At 36.3% G+C, this 15630-nt stretch overlaps 1 protein-coding gene and 1 pseudogene across 2 annotated transcripts; both read left to right on the top strand.

Annotated features, from left to right (window-relative positions):
• The first annotated feature begins 472 nt into the window (after positions 1-472).
• On the top strand, positions 473-4136 carry LOC105783691 (beta-glucosidase 40). Of its 2 annotated transcripts, none has more exons than XR_001130171.2 (12): positions 473-850; positions 1508-1565; positions 1736-1794; positions 1901-1976; positions 2086-2157; positions 2243-2330; positions 2413-2659; positions 2817-3156; positions 3288-3319; positions 3418-3548; positions 3647-3755; positions 3869-3908. XR_001130171.2 is itself a non-coding variant. In XM_012609280.2 (12 exons), exons 1-12 carry the CDS (start codon positions 719-721, stop codon positions 4047-4049), a joined length of 1497 nt encoding a protein of 498 aa, XP_012464734.1. In that variant the 5' UTR covers positions 475-718; the 3' UTR covers positions 4050-4136. The 2 variants fall into 2 exon arrangements, 1 of the variants encoding a protein (XP_012464734.1); XM_012609280.2 differs by having other exon boundaries at positions 475-850; positions 3446-3548; positions 3869-4136.
• A 101-nt stretch (positions 4137-4237) lies between these two features.
• LOC105781398 (beta-glucosidase 40-like) lies at positions 4238-15211 on the top strand (annotated as a pseudogene).
• Positions 15212-15630: the final 419 nt, after the last annotated feature.

Here is a 15630-nt window from a genome sequence, read left to right as displayed (position 1 = left end):
AAATATTTTAAAATTTAAAAATTTAGAGTTCATTCAAGATTAATATGAATCAAAAAGTGTCGAACATTATGCTTCTTGATGCTGTCTCATACTTAAATGAGGAATGCAAGCTAAGCGTGTATAGAGAGGAAATAGGCTATACCTTATTTTTGGGTTGCCCAAGAGAATGCTTTGAGATTGTTTATTGGTGGACAATCTAGCCATGTTGGCGTGCTAGTTTGCCCAGCAACCAAATTATTGAGTTGCAACCTTTAGTGTCCTTTCTGACAAGATTATTGATCCTAACAAGCTACTTGTCGTCTCAAGTAATTAGCTTTCATATCTTTAATTTCTGTGTGTATAGTCTTTTGTGTTCACATGTTTTTAAAGAAATAAAATTCAAATATCACATCAATACGCCGAAGTGATTTTTGCTCAAAATGAGGAGTGGAGGCCTGGCTGAAAGGACAAAATCACAAAGCCCTATCCAATCGCACTTTGTGGCTGGTACATTGGGCAGGTAAAACAAGAAAACACCAACAGGGTCGGGGATTCCCATTGCCATTGGTAATACAAACAAAACATACCAGAGAGGAAAAGCATCCTTAGAACAAGAAAAAAGCAATATACTTGCATATATATAGATACACAAACTAATATTATATAAAAGCAAATAGAAAATCAATACAAAAATATCCTCTAGTTGAAGAGAAATTTATGTTAGAAGAAAAAAAAAACCATGCATACGAGGAAAGGCGTTGCTTTAGCAATAACAATAGTTGTTGTTGGAATTCAAGCAGGCTTGTCTGAGATCAATAGAGCCAGTTTTCCAAAGGGCTTTGTTTTTGGAACTGCTTCTGCTGCATTCCAGGTTTTGGTCTTTTAATTTCTTTTCTTAAATTATTCTTTTCAAGGCAAACTCTGTATGTGATTTGGGTATTGTTTGTTTTATCTAATTTTGAATTTTACATAGCAATAAATAAATAAATAATACCCACAGCTCCTAGTTTTCCTGGAAAATAAATAGAATCAACTGTTCCTTTAGTGGTTCATACAAAAAAGGGATAAGAACTTGGGATTCAATTGTCAAGACTTTGGAGAGCAGGGTTTTGTTGAGGTGGGATAAAGTTAAAAACTTTGGAGGGCCAGTGCTAAAAAGAGTATTACAATAACTTAAATTGTTCATTTAATAAATGAGCTAAAAAGGTTAAACTGAATTAGTTATATCTAAAAGGGGCTAAAAGAGAAATTAGACCATTTAACCGAATAGCCTTGAAATTTTGACAATGAAATATGAAACCTTGGAAATAACCAAGTCAATGATTTCTTCTTTGGAAGGATTAAAGATACCAAAATGGCCTCTATGTACCCTTTTTCTTAATGGAAAGAATTTATGATTCTACTGGCGTAAACTCAATTTGTTTGCTGTTGAAATGAATGCTTGAATCACATGCCATATTAATTAAAACAAGTTAAACAATTCTGATAATTACAACTCAACTTTTTTAAATACTATATTTTTTTCCAGTATGAGGGAGCAGTGAAGGAGGATGGAAGGGGACCAACTATTTGGGATACATTTTCAGGTATATGTACCTTAGCCATATTCATATGCAGATATAATGTATGATCCTGCAAATGTATGAAAAAGTTAAAACATAGAATATATCCGTGCTGAATTATATACCTGTACGTATTCAAGATTCACTTGAGCTCTGATTTTTAGTGAAATGGAACGTTTATTCCATGATCGCAGGGATAATAATTGATGGAAGTAATGCTGATGTTGCTGTAGATCAGTACCACCGCTATGTTGTAAGCCTACAACAAAACCAGCATCGGCAATTTGCTCATATCAAATGATTTGATTCATTTTCCTACAATATATGAACAGCATGTGATTTTGTTTCCATGAAAACAGGAAGATATACAACTGATGAAAGACATGGGGATGGATGCTTACAGGTTTTCAATAGCTTGGTCTAGGATATTCCCTTGTGAGCTTCCCAATTTCACTTGCTCTTAAAGCTTTTATCTTGTAAGAGATTAAAAAAAAATGGTGAAAAAAATGTGTAACAATTTGTCTTTTTCTTAAAATTGGAAAAGATGGTACAGGAGAAATCAATCAAGCTGGTGTTGATCATTACAATAATCTCATCAATGCTCTACTTGCTAAAGGTATTGTTTACCTATGCCTTCAAAAAAAGAATTTGATACATGTGTTTATATGTATAGAAGCATTTTTTATTGTGTTGTGATGCAGGAATTGAACCATACGTGACCCTTTACCATTGGGATCTCCCTCAAGCATTGGAGGACAAGTACATTGGATGGCTCGATCGCCGAATTATGTAAAGAATGATCATTGAAATCGTCTGTATATTCGTGTTCTTAATCTTTAGGCGTAATAGACATGGGTTTATACATTTGCAGAAAGGATTTTGCTTTGTATGCCGAGACATGCTTTGAGAAATTTGGTGACAGGGTGAAAAACTGGATCATATTTAACGAACCTCATACGTTCACTGTGCAAGGCTATTATTCAGGATACGAAGCACCAGGGCGCTGCTCGTCGCTGCTGTGCAAGGTTGGAAACTCTACAACTGAGCCTTACATAGTTGCCCACAATGTTCTCCTCTCTTATGCAACAGTTGCAGATAGTTACAGGAGAAACTACAAGGTAAGAAATTTGGGTTACTTTCAGATTGGTTTTTGTCTAATCTGAACATGAAACAGCTGGTCGGTTCACTTTGAACCGTGTCTATGCAGACAACATCGGTAGTTTCACATTACCTACAGGATAAGGTACCATTTTAAGATCAATTGTCTGTATGCAGGAGAAACAAAATGGATCAATTGGGATATCATTGGATGTTAAGTGGTATGAACCGGTGACAAATGCAACAGAGAACATTGAAGCAACTCAAAGGGCCCAAGATTTTCAGCTTGGCTGGTTTCTTGACCCATTGATCTTCGGAGATTATCCAAGCTCAATGAGAAGCCGAGTAGGAAACCGTCTGCCAACTTTTACGGAATCCGAGTCTGCTCTTCTTAAGGGATCATTGGATTTTGTTGGCATCAATCATTACACTACATATTATGCAAGCGAAAATGCAACTAATTCGATTTTCGATTTGCTTAATGATTGTGTCTCAGATGCCAATGCCTTTGCTATACGTAAGTAAACTGCACCCCTTATATACAAATTCTCGTTTCCGAACTGGAATTGTATTGCATAGCTAATTACAAGAGTGAAGATATCATAAGCCATTTAACTGAAGATGCTGCTCTGTTCTTAATGCATGCAGCTTTCCAGGATGGGAAGCCTATAGGAGATAAGGTATACAAATCGAATTTTGGTCTATCATTTCGGGAACAACCGATTATGACACACATTCTTCATACTTGTTAATCTATCTGGTTCATTCAATCAAGCAGAAAATCCGATATCGTTTCCGCATTGCAGGCAAATTCTATATGGTTATACATTGTACCTTATGGCATGAGAAGTGTAATGAAATACATCAAGGAGAAGTATGGAAACCCTTTAGTCATTATCACAGAAAATGGTAAATATATATAGTAATTAGTTCAGTTCTTCAATGACCCCTTTTTATTCAGCCATTACCATGAAGAGCTAAATTGTCATTTTGTGATTTTATTACAGGAATGGATGATCCAAATAACTTACTAACCCCAATTAAAGATGCTCTCAAGGATGAGAAAAGAATCAAGTATCACACTGATTACTTAACTAACTTGCTTGCTGCTATCGAGTACGTTCACTACGCCCCTTCGTTAACCATATGTTACTCGAAATTTTCATTTTTTTTAAGTATCGGAATCCCGACACCTATGTTTGATGTAGTAAACTAATATAATGGTGCAGGGAAGATGGTTGCAATGTTAAAGGGTATTTTGTATGGTCTCTTCTGGATAATTGGGAATGGGTCGCTGGATTCACTTCGAGATTTGGTCTATATTTTGTGGACTATAATGATAATCTCAAGAGATACCCCAAGAACTCTGTTAAATGGTTCAAGAACTTCCTTTCATCTGCTCGATCATAAAAAATAATATATGATTCACACGATTTGGACATGGATGCATAATATTATCCTTTTAAATATACGGGTTTTTTAATTGTGCAAAACAAATGCTCATGTATTCAATACTCGGCTCGCTCAAATCTACTATTCTATCACATACCTGCAATTGGTCTACAATCACATAGTTGCAACCGGTTGACATGATGTTAATGCATCAACTACAACCTGGACATAAGAGCGTCGTACTCAACGACATTGTTGGAGGTGGGGAATTCAAAAGTTAAGCCATATTGCCTACTCCTTCCATGTGGATCAACCAAAATTATGCTTGCCCCTGAAATGCTCTTTAAGGATGAGCGGCCCACGTGGAATGCTCAGGATCAACGGTATGAGATGGACTATTAGGAAGTTGATTGAGCAGTAAAAGAGCATTCTGCAACAAAATCTGCTAACTTTGCATTTTTATTCTCTTTCTTGGCAAATAATCTAAACCGAACTCATTGGGCTTAATGCTCCATCTAAACATTCCGCCTAAGGAATCAACCTAACTCAATACTTCTTTCAAAGGCTAATCAGACAAGACTGATAGGGTTACACCATTAGAGCTACACTCGTTAAAGAAAAACTTACAAAAATTATTCAAAGACCATACCTTGCCAAACTTAATTTCCTTGGTTCTTAGGTCACAACATTGATCCCGAGCAAAGGATCCATCAAAGAAAGGTGCAGAAAGCCTTGCAGTCGAGGGAATGATCCACCTCAAAGGGAAACGAAAATCTCTTAACTTATCCTCAATCAGGATATATTTATAGGAGAAAAATAAAGTTTTTTTTTTTGAAAAATTGGTACACTTTAAGGTCATCACTATCACACGATTAAAATTGACTCACCTTAAAACAACCCTTAAAAGTAAAGGTAAATAAATTCCTAACATTATTGGAAGAGGTTCCTCTTAACGTTTCTTACAGTGCAAGAAATACAAAATAGATGCCAAGATACCTTAGACAACTATCCGGGGCAACATGGTACAATTAGAGTCTTTGTAAACCAAGGATGAAGGGGTAGATAAAAATCTGCTTCAAACATGTGCAACGAGAGAGAAAAAAAAACCCATTCCATCGACAATCACTTCACTCTGCACTACACTTCCAATCGAACCAAGAAGTCATACCTATAATGACATGGTCGCAAACATCGCAAGGCTAACATAGTTGTAATCTCCAAGGATCCCTAGTGAGCCTTGTCAACAAATTGACTCAAGCTAAGTAACTTAAAGCTGCCTTTTGTCTAATGACAATTATTATACCGTTACCTTAGCACCCCTTACCAGACAACCCAAAGACTATATGAGCTTGGTGAAGCCAGGCTTGTGACCTCGTTAGGAGAATGCCTCTCCTACACATCTGACACAATAGATGGGTCTATACAATTCAAAGAATATATATGAGGAAGAGTTCTTGATATTACTCATCAATCATTCATTCATCACCTCCCAATTTGACAAGTGTCTCTTCCAATACCTTCAAATCAATTCAAACAATGCTCTCAACAAACATCTGTCACTCTACTCCTTGCATTTATGGAGTAGGAGACTCAATGGCTGGGACTCATGCCCAGCCAACCTTTTTCTATAAATACCCCTTATCAACACCGAGGCACGAGAGAAGAACAAACAACCCACGTAGTGCTATAACCTCTACACCTCTAAAATTTTGTTCCAGTAGCTCTACACATCATCAACAATGTGAACTACTCTCACTCTAACAGCTTTTTATACTTTTCATGATGTGAACTACCGTCATTGTATCATCTAGCACTAGTTACAACAATTTCCTTTTTTTTTTAATTTTGCTTTTTTCCTTGACAACCCAACCCATATTTTTTTTCATGTTTCCATTTTCTCATCTTTCCTTATAAGTAATACTAAACCCAATTCGTCCCATTATTACATTATTATTAGCCTTGGGATTCCAGGCTGGGTTTTCCCAGAATATTAGCAGAGCCAGTACCTTAGAGGGCTTCGTTTTGGAGGCATCCTTTTCTGCTTTCCAGGCTGTTTTTTTGTTTCTCTGAGTTAATCACATTGGTTTATTATTTTATTATTATTATTGAAAATTAATCACAGCCTTTAACTATCAAAATAGTTATTTTTATTTCTCTCATGATATATTTTAGTCACTTATATTATTGTGTTGTAACATTTTAGTTACTAAGCCGTTAATTTTCGTTAAGGATGTAACGGTAAGTTGACGTGATAACACGTTCAATCATTATTTTAAGCGAAATTTTTGGTTAAATTCTATAATTGATCTCTATATTTTTTTTATTTTGAGCAATTTAAATTTTTTATGTTCTTTTAACTTTATTTTTCATTCTCTTCTATTTCTCCTCTACTTTCCTCCTTTCTTCATTTATTTTAACGTAATTTTCTATATTTTTATTTGTTAAAGTTAGTCCCCAAGCTCGCTTTACTCAAAAAAGATAAATTGTTCAAAAAGATAAAAGTATAAAGGCTAATTTTAATAAATAAAAACATAGAAAAACTACGTTAAAAGAAATGAGAAAGGGAGGAAAATGAGGAGAAGCGAAAAAAATGAAAAAAAGTTAAAAGAATTTTCTCAAAACAAAAAATATGGGGACCGATTGTATAAATTAATCTAAAATTTTTGTTTGAAATAATGATTTAATGTGTTACATCACTTCTTCATACCTAATCGTTGATGGTAAATAACGGCTCAATGATTAAAATGTTACAATATAATAACATAAATGACTAAAATATAAACTAAGATAAATAAAAGTGACTATTTTGATAGTTTATGAGAGGAAAATAATACTCTTCAACTGTCTTCCCTTGACTTTGCTTTAAAATCTTCTTAAAGAAAAAAAGACATTGAAAAATTTATAATATTAGTATATTAAAATAAATTTGTTTCAACTGTTTAATTTGCTAAAAATCGGTTTTTCAATATTTATATCCAATATATATTTGAAATAGATATAACATTTTAAAATAATTAAAACATGTATTGTTTTGTAAATTTAGAATTAAATTTTTGTATTTTTATTTTAGGAATTTAGTCTTTTACTTTTTATATTTTAAAATTAAAGTCTATTTCATAACTGTTAATATACCACACTAACAATTTTTTAAAAAATAGTATTAACAACTAGACATAAATTTTGAAATTTAAAAAGTAAGAAAATTAAATTCATGGAAATAAAAGTTCTAAATTTGCAGAGGGCACAGAAACTTGCAACATACTTTAATCTTTTAAAATAAATTAAAAATTGTGTACATATATTTGACAAGGAAATAATTGTATGAAATAATGATGCTATCATCAGTATCTCTTTTAAATAGTTTAATGACACATTAATATTTTCGTCATAAAAAATTTAAATCAAAATAAAAATCCTAAAGTTGAATATGAATATTAAACTATTGAAAAATAATATCCTATTATACCAATTTAAATAATATAATTAAAATTTCACCTTTTTCCCCAAAGTCAATCTTCAATAAGGAGGAGCTGGAAAAAGAAATTAAATATGTGCAGGTGGGCCAATTCATGTATGACCTTAAAAGTCATTATTATGATTTTGAGTAAATTCTTTTCTTATATAAAAAGGAATAAAATAGCAGCAAATTATGATTCTTCTTTGCAATTATAAACTTTGATGGAAATTAGAAAATGTTTGCTGTTTTAATAATTTATGTCTCAACATGACAGATGGTCATCCAAATCAAAGTACTGTGCATATGAAAAGTCTTAACTTAGTGTTGAAAATATGATTTTTTTTTGTTTATTAACTTTGTTTTATTTTTCCAGTATGAAGGAGCAGTGAGAGAGGATGGAAGGGGACCAACTATTTGGGATGCATTCCTACATACTTCTGGTATTGGTTTTTTTTAGTGTAATTTGTCATACCATGATTCTTGAATAATGCAGTATATGTATGTATGTATGCATCCATGCATGTATATAGGATCATTAAGCATTTAACCTTATGTTATGTTACAGGGAATATAGCAGATGATAGCAATGCTGATGTTGCTGTGGATCAGTACCACCGCTATACTGTAAGTGATGATCATCACAACTGTTCATATTCAGATATTCGATTTCTTCATTGGATACTTCTTTTTTCGATGGTTTTTCACATCCCTAAAACACGAATGACACGAGATTGATTTCGTTGCCCGAAAAACAGGAAGATATGCAACTGTTGAAAGAAATGGGGGTGGATGCTTATAGGATTTCAATAGCTTGGTCTAGGATATTCCTTAGTGAGCTTGCCAATTTCACTTGCACTCATAGCTTTTATCATGTAAGAGATCAAAAAAAGTGGTGAAAATTTTGCAACAATTTGTGTTTTTTTCTTGGAACAGCTGGTGCAGGAGAAATCAATCAGGCAGGTGTTGATCATTACAATAATCTCATCAATGCTATAATTATATAGAAGCATTTTTTATTGTGTGTTATGAAGCAGGAATTAAACCATACGTGACCCTTTTCCATTAGGATCTCCCTCAAGCATTGGAGGACAAGTACGGTGGATGGCTCGATGGCCACATTAGGTAAAGTACCTTCTTACACACGAATTGATCGTTGCAGATCATCTATATATTCATGTTCTGAATCTTTAGGAGTAATGAACATGACTGTATACATTTTCAGGAAGGACTTTGCTTTGTTCACTGAGACATGTTTTGAAAAATTTGGTTACAGGGTGAAGCACTGGATCACATTTAACGAACCTCATACGTTCGCCATACAAGGCTATTATAAAGGAAACCATGCACCGGGGCACCGTTCGTCGGTGTTGAGCAAGGTTAGAGACCCAACAACTGAGCCCTACATAGTTGCCCAATATGCCATCCAGTCTCATGCAACAGCCGCAGATATTTATAGGAGAAACTACAAGGTAAGAAATTGGGGTTACTTTCAGGTTAGTTTTTGTCTAATGCAAACATGAAACAGCTGTTCGGTTTGCTTCGGACCGTGTCTATGCAGGCAACATTGGTAACTTCACATATTATCTACAAAATAAACTAACATCAATGGAAATTGTCTGTATGCAGGATAAACAAAATGGATTAATTGGGATACCACTGGATGCTAAGTGGTATGAACCACAGACAATGCAACAGCAAACACTGAAGCAGCTCAAAGAGCCCAAGATTTTTGTTGAGATTAGTTCCCATGCAAAGGTGGCCATGCAGGAAGAAATGGCAGCAGGCAATCGAGCCATGGTGTGCAGCAGCTGAAGCTTAAAGTTGCTGATTTACTTGCTGCATTTAGTTCTTTTTTAATCCTTTTGTAATTTAGTTCATATTGAACTAAATAGGTAAATGTTTTGATGTAATTTTGATGTTAATTGATTGAAAAATAAGCATAGCAATATGTGGAAGATAATTTTGTAAGTTTCAAGGCAGATTAGTTGAGTTAGGTAGTTGATTAGGTGATTACTTGTTTGTTTTACATGTTAGCTGATATATGTAATGGCTTAATGCCTTATTCTCAAGGTTAATGAAAAATTTCAATTGTTTTTCATTCAAATTCTCTCTTTTCTTTTCTGTTTTCCATTCGCAAGCTTTGTTTTCTGTTTCTTTCTTCAATTGTTTCTTCTGCAAGCCTCGAGGCTTGCTGTCCAAGCAAAGCAAATCAACTTGCTGCTGCCCTTAAACACCAACAATTGGTATCTAGAGCCCTTGTCTTAGTAAACCTGCTGTATCAAACCAAGGAACCTGAATGGCTTCTTCAGGATTTTCACCAGCAGCCTCACCAGTCTTCAATGGAGAAGGCTTCCACATATGGCTGGTCAAGATGAAGACTTACCTGCAGGCCTTTGATCTGTGGGAAGTTGTCAACACAGATGCTGAGCCAGCACCACTGAGGGCCAATCCCATAGTAGCTCAGATCAGACAACATGCTGATGAGAGGACCAAAAGGCACAAAGCTATGTCCTGCATTCAGAACTGTGTATCAGATGTCATCTTCACCAGGATTATGGCCTGTGAGATTCCAAAACAGGCCTGGGATAAGCTGAAGGAGGAGTTTCAAGGCACAGAAAGAACAAGGCAACATCAGTTGTTGAATTTGAGAAGGGATTTCGAGAATCTGAAGATGAGGGAAGAAGAAACAGTGAAGCAGTATGCAGATAGAATCATGGCAGTGGTTAACAGCATAAAGCTCCTAGGTGAGCACTTTGATGAGGCAAGAATTGTGGAGAAAGTCCTCTCCACTCTGCCTGAGAGATATGAGGCCAACATATCCTCTCTAGAGGACTCAAGAAATCTAGCTAGCATCTCTTTAATTGAGCTAATCAACACTTTCTATGCTCAGGAACAAAGGAGAGCTAGTAGGGCTGAAGACCACCAGGAAGGTGCATTTCAAGCTAGAGCCAGAGAAGCCTCGAGCACCAATGCTCATAGAGGCAAAAAGCCCTAGAAAACAGGCCTAAGCCTGATGCTGCAAGAAGCAGTGACCAGCCCTGCAGACATTGCAAGAGGCCAGGTCATCCAGAAGACAAATGCTGGTTCAGACTAGATGCTATATGCCAGCATTGCAAAAAGAAGGGTAATGTTGAAAAGATTTGTAAAAACAAAACCAAACCAAGGCAGAGCCAATTTCAACAACTAAAGGCTAAAGCTCGAGTGGCAGAAGATAGTAGTGACCAAGAGGAGCAGGTCTTTGCTATGTCCTGCTCAGCTGCTGAGAAGAAATGTTTAAAAGGTTGGCTATTGGACAGTGGCTGCACTAACCACATGTCACTAGATGCATCCTTGTTCAAAACCTTGGACAGAAGCTGCAAAACCAAGGTCAAGGTTGGAAATGGTCAGTTTATAAAGGCTGAAGGAAAAGGAGATGTCCTGATATGCACTCCTACAGGCAACAAAGTCATCTCGAATGTGCTATTGGTGTCTGAGATTGACAGAAACCTTCTCAGCATAGCTCAACTACTCGAGAAAGGCTATTCAGTTGTGTTCAAAGACAAACAGTGCCAGATTGCTGATCCAAGTGGATCAAGCCTTATGACAGTCACAATGACTGACAAATGCTTTGAGGTTCATTGGCCAAATGACTCAAAGTCAGCATACACAGCCTCTACAGATGATTCCAAGCTCTGGCATCAAAGGCTTGGACATGCCAACTTCAGGTCGATGGCTCGAATGGCCAGAGAGGGCTTGGCTGAGAACTTCACCAACTCAGTGGAGCATGATGATGTGCGTGAAGTATGCCAGATGGAAAAATAGGCAAGACTACCATTTTCCACAAACTCAACATAGAGAGCCACTGAAAGACTGCAACTGGTGCACTCTGATGTATGTGGACCTATGAGAACTGAATCAGCAAAAACAGGTATTTTATCCTTTTCATTGATGATTTTACAAGGTTTTGCTGGATTTTCTTCTTGAAACACAAGTCTGAGGTAGCTCAAGTGTTTGTGAAGTTTAAAATTGCTGTTGAGACAGAAATAGGCTGCAAGCTGAAATTGATAAGGACAGACAATGGGACTGAGTGCACTTCAGCTCAGTTCCAAGCCATTTGTAATGATGCTGGCATCAAACACCAGCTAACAAATGTGTACACACCTCAGCAAAATGGGGTATCTGAAAGGAAGAAGAGAAGCCTGATGGATATGGCCAGGTGCTTACTCTTTGAGAAGAAACTGCCCAAAACCATGTGGGCTGAGGCAGTAAACACTGTTGTCTACCTTCAGAATAGGCTTCCTACTAAAGCTCGAGGCTTGGTTTGGATTCAAGCCTTCCTTGGCACATCTGAAGGTGTTTGGTTGTCTGTGCTATGCACAAATACCAGTAGTAAAGAGGGACAAGCTTTCAAAGAGAGCTCAGCCTGGTATTCTAGTAGGCTATAGCTCAGTCAAGAAGGGCTACAGGGTTCTGGATCCCTTGACAAGCAAAATTCAAGTAAGCAGAGATGTTACTTCAGAAGACCTGGTGCCTAATCAAGCTGAACTCGAGCAGCTTAGTCCTGAAATGGACATCGATGATGTGCCTGTGAGAGGCACAAGGTCCCTAGATGAAATTTATGAAAGAGCACAGGTTGCTATAGCAGAACCTACCAGTTTTGAAGAGGCTGAGGCAAATGAAGGCTGGAAACAGGTTATAGTTGATGAAATCAACATGATTCAGAAGAATCAGACATGGGAATTAGTTGATAAGCCTGCTGGAAAGAAGACCATTGGAGTGAAATGGGTCTATCGAGCAAAAAAAATGCTGATGGCAGTCTTAACAAGCTAAAAGCCAGGCTTGTTGTCAAAGGATTTAGTCAGAGATATGGCCTGGACTACCTGGAGACTTTTGCACCAGTAGCCAGGCTTGACACAGTCAGAATGATAGTTGCCTTGGGTGCTCAAAATTAGTGGACCATTCATCAGCTGGATGTGAAGTCTGCATTTCTCAATGGCTTCCTAGAAGAAGAAATCTACATTGAGCAACCTCCAGGTTTTATAATTCCAGGCAAAGAACACATGGTGTACAGGCTGAAAAAGGCCTTGTATGGCTTGAAGCAGGCCCCTCGAGCCTGGTATGCTCGAATTGACTCTTACCTAATCAGTTTGGAATTCGAGAGAAGTGTCAGTGAACCAACACTGTATGTGAAGAAAAATCAAGCTGAAACTCAGCTTATCCTCTCACTTTATGTTGATGATCTATTGGTTACTGGAGGAGACAAGAATATGCTGCATGGCTTCAAGAGAAAAATGATGAAAATGTTTGAGATGTCTGATCTAGGTAGAATGAATTACTTCCTAGGAATGGAAGTGAAACAAACTGCAAATAGAATATTTCTCAGCAAGAGTTCCTTTGCTATGAAGGTCTTAAACAAGTTCTCTATGAAGAACTGCAAGCCAACAAGCACACCAATGGCTGTTGGAATGAAGCTATCGAGGCAGGAAAGTGGTGAACCAGTTTGTGAGACTATGTACAAGAGTTTCATTGGTAGTCTACTGTATTTGATTGCAACAAGGCCCGATATCATGTTTGCAGTTAGTGTGCTATCCAGATACATGAATTGTTGCAATAATCAGCACTTTCAAGTAGCTAAAAGAGTGCTGAGATACATCACCATTGATCATGGTGTGTTGTTCAAAAGGGCTGAAAACATAAAGTTAACAGGATATGTCGATAGTGACTGGGCTGGATCATGTGATGACATGAGGAGCACATCTGGATATGCATTTAGCCTTGGCTCAGGCATGTTTTCCTGGAGTTCTAAGAAGCAGAGCCTAGTAGCACAATCAACAGTAGAAGCTGAATATGTTGCTGTTGCATCTGCTATAAATCAAGCCATATGTCTTAGAAAAATCCTGGTTGATTTAAACCAAAATCAAGAAGGAGCAACAGAGATTTACTGTGACAACAAATCTGCTGTTGCAATTGCAAAGAATCCCATCTTCCATGGCAGAACGAAGCATTTTAATATCAAGTTACATGTTATAAGAGAGATGGAGCAAGCTCATGAAATCGAGCTGGTTCATTGCAATTTAGAAGAGCAAATTGCTGATATCTTCACAAAGGCACTTAATGTGTCAAAGTTTATTAAATTGAAAAGAGAATTAGGTGTTACTAGCATGGAAACTAAGGAGGAGTGTTGAGATTAGTTCCCATGCAAAGGTGGCCATGCAGGAAGAAATGGCAGCAAGCAATCGAGCCATGGTGTGCAGCAGCTGAAGCTTAAAGTTGCTGATTTACTTGCTGCATTTAGTTCTTTTTTAATCCTTTTGTAATTTAGTTCATATTGAACTAAGTAGGTAAATGTTTTGATGTAATTTTGATGTTGATTGATTGAAAAATCAGCATAACAATATGTGGAAGATAATTTTGTAAGTTTCAAGGCAGATTAGTTGAGTTAGGTAGTTGATTAGGTGATTACTTGTTTGTTTTACATGTTAGCTGATATATGTAATGGCTTAATGCCTTATTCTCAAGGTTAATGAAAAATTTCAATTGTTTTTCATTCAAATTCTCTCTTTTCTTTTCTGTTTTCCATTCGCAAGCTTTATTTTCTGTTTCTTTCTTCAGTTGTTTCTTCTGCAAGCCTCGAGGCTTGCTGTTCAAGCAAAACAAATCAACTTGCTGCTGCCCTTAAACACCAACAATTTTCAGCTTGGCTGGTTTCTTGACCCATTGTTCTTTGGAGATTATTCGAGCTCAATGAGAACCGATGTAGGAGATTTTGTTGGTATCAATCATTTTACTACATCTTATGCAAGGGGATATGCAACTAATTCGGATTTCGATTACCTTAATGACTGTATATCAGATGCCAATGCCTTTGTTATACGTAAGTAAACTGCGTCCCTTAAGAACACATTAACATTTCCGAACTGTAGTTGTATTGCATAGTTAATTACAAGAATGAAGACATCATAAGCCATTTAACTGAATGCATGCAGCATTCAAAGATGGGAAGCAAATAGGAGGAAGGGTATACAAGTCGAACTTTCGTCTATCATTTCGGGAGCAACCGATTACGATATTATTCTTCATACTTGTTAATCTATTTGGTTCATTCGATCCGATATGGTTTCTGCATTGCAGACAAATTCTGAATGGTTATACATCGTACCTTATGGCATAAGAAGTGTAATGAAATACATCAAGGAGAAGTATGAAAACCCTCTAATCATTCTCACAGCAAATGGCATATACATAGGGTGTTATTAGTTCTTCAATAATCCATTTTTATTCAGCCATTACCATACCATGAAGAGCTAAATTGCTATTCTTTTGTGATTTTATTATAGGAGTGGATGATACAAATAACATAACCCCAATTGAAGATGCTCTCAAGGATTGGTTAAGAACCAAGTATCACACTGAGTACTTAACTAACCTTCTTGCCGCTATCTAGTACGTTAACTATGCCCTTTACGTGTACCATATATCTAGTACGTTACCCGGACTTTTCATTTTTTTTGAAGTACCTGTATCCTGACACCTATATTTGATGTGGGTTACTAACATTATGATGCAGTGAAGACGGTTGCAATGTTAAAAGGGTTATTTTGTATGGTCTATGCTGGATAACTGGGAATGAACTGCTGGATTCTCTTCGAGATTTGGTCAATATTTTGTGGACCGTACTGAAAAACTCACCAGATACCTTAACAACTCAGTTACATATTTCAAGAGCTTCCTAGAATCTCCTTAATCATAAAAAATAATATATGTCCACTAGCTCTCCCTTGTCCTTAGCGGTCAGGTGTGCTTTTTCCCATAAGCCACAATGAGGTTCAAGAGATGAGCTGTGGTAAACAGAAAAAATAATACATGTCCGACACGATTCCAAACTCGAATATATAATATGATCTTTTAAATATATTTCATGTGAATGATGTTTACTTTTTCTTGTAATGATATGGATTATGAGAAAGTGATGACAAAAATAAATTACATGCCAAGTTGATAATTACAAGAATAATATTATATCTTTGGATGTTTTCGGCTTAAAAAAACAATGAAAATGCCATTAAAAAATTGTTTAGATTTGCAGATAGCATAATGACCAGGCTTTATATGAGGTTGATAAACTTGTTCTTTTGCATGTTTTACGTTACTTTAAAGTTTAAG

The sequence above is a fragment of the Gossypium raimondii genome, chromosome 13 (genome assembly GCF_025698545.1).
Source record: "Gossypium raimondii isolate GPD5lz chromosome 13, ASM2569854v1, whole genome shotgun sequence".
Lineage (NCBI taxonomy): Eukaryota > Viridiplantae > Streptophyta > Magnoliopsida > Malvales > Malvaceae > Gossypium > Gossypium raimondii.
This window is presented reverse-complemented; position numbering and strand designations above follow the sequence as displayed.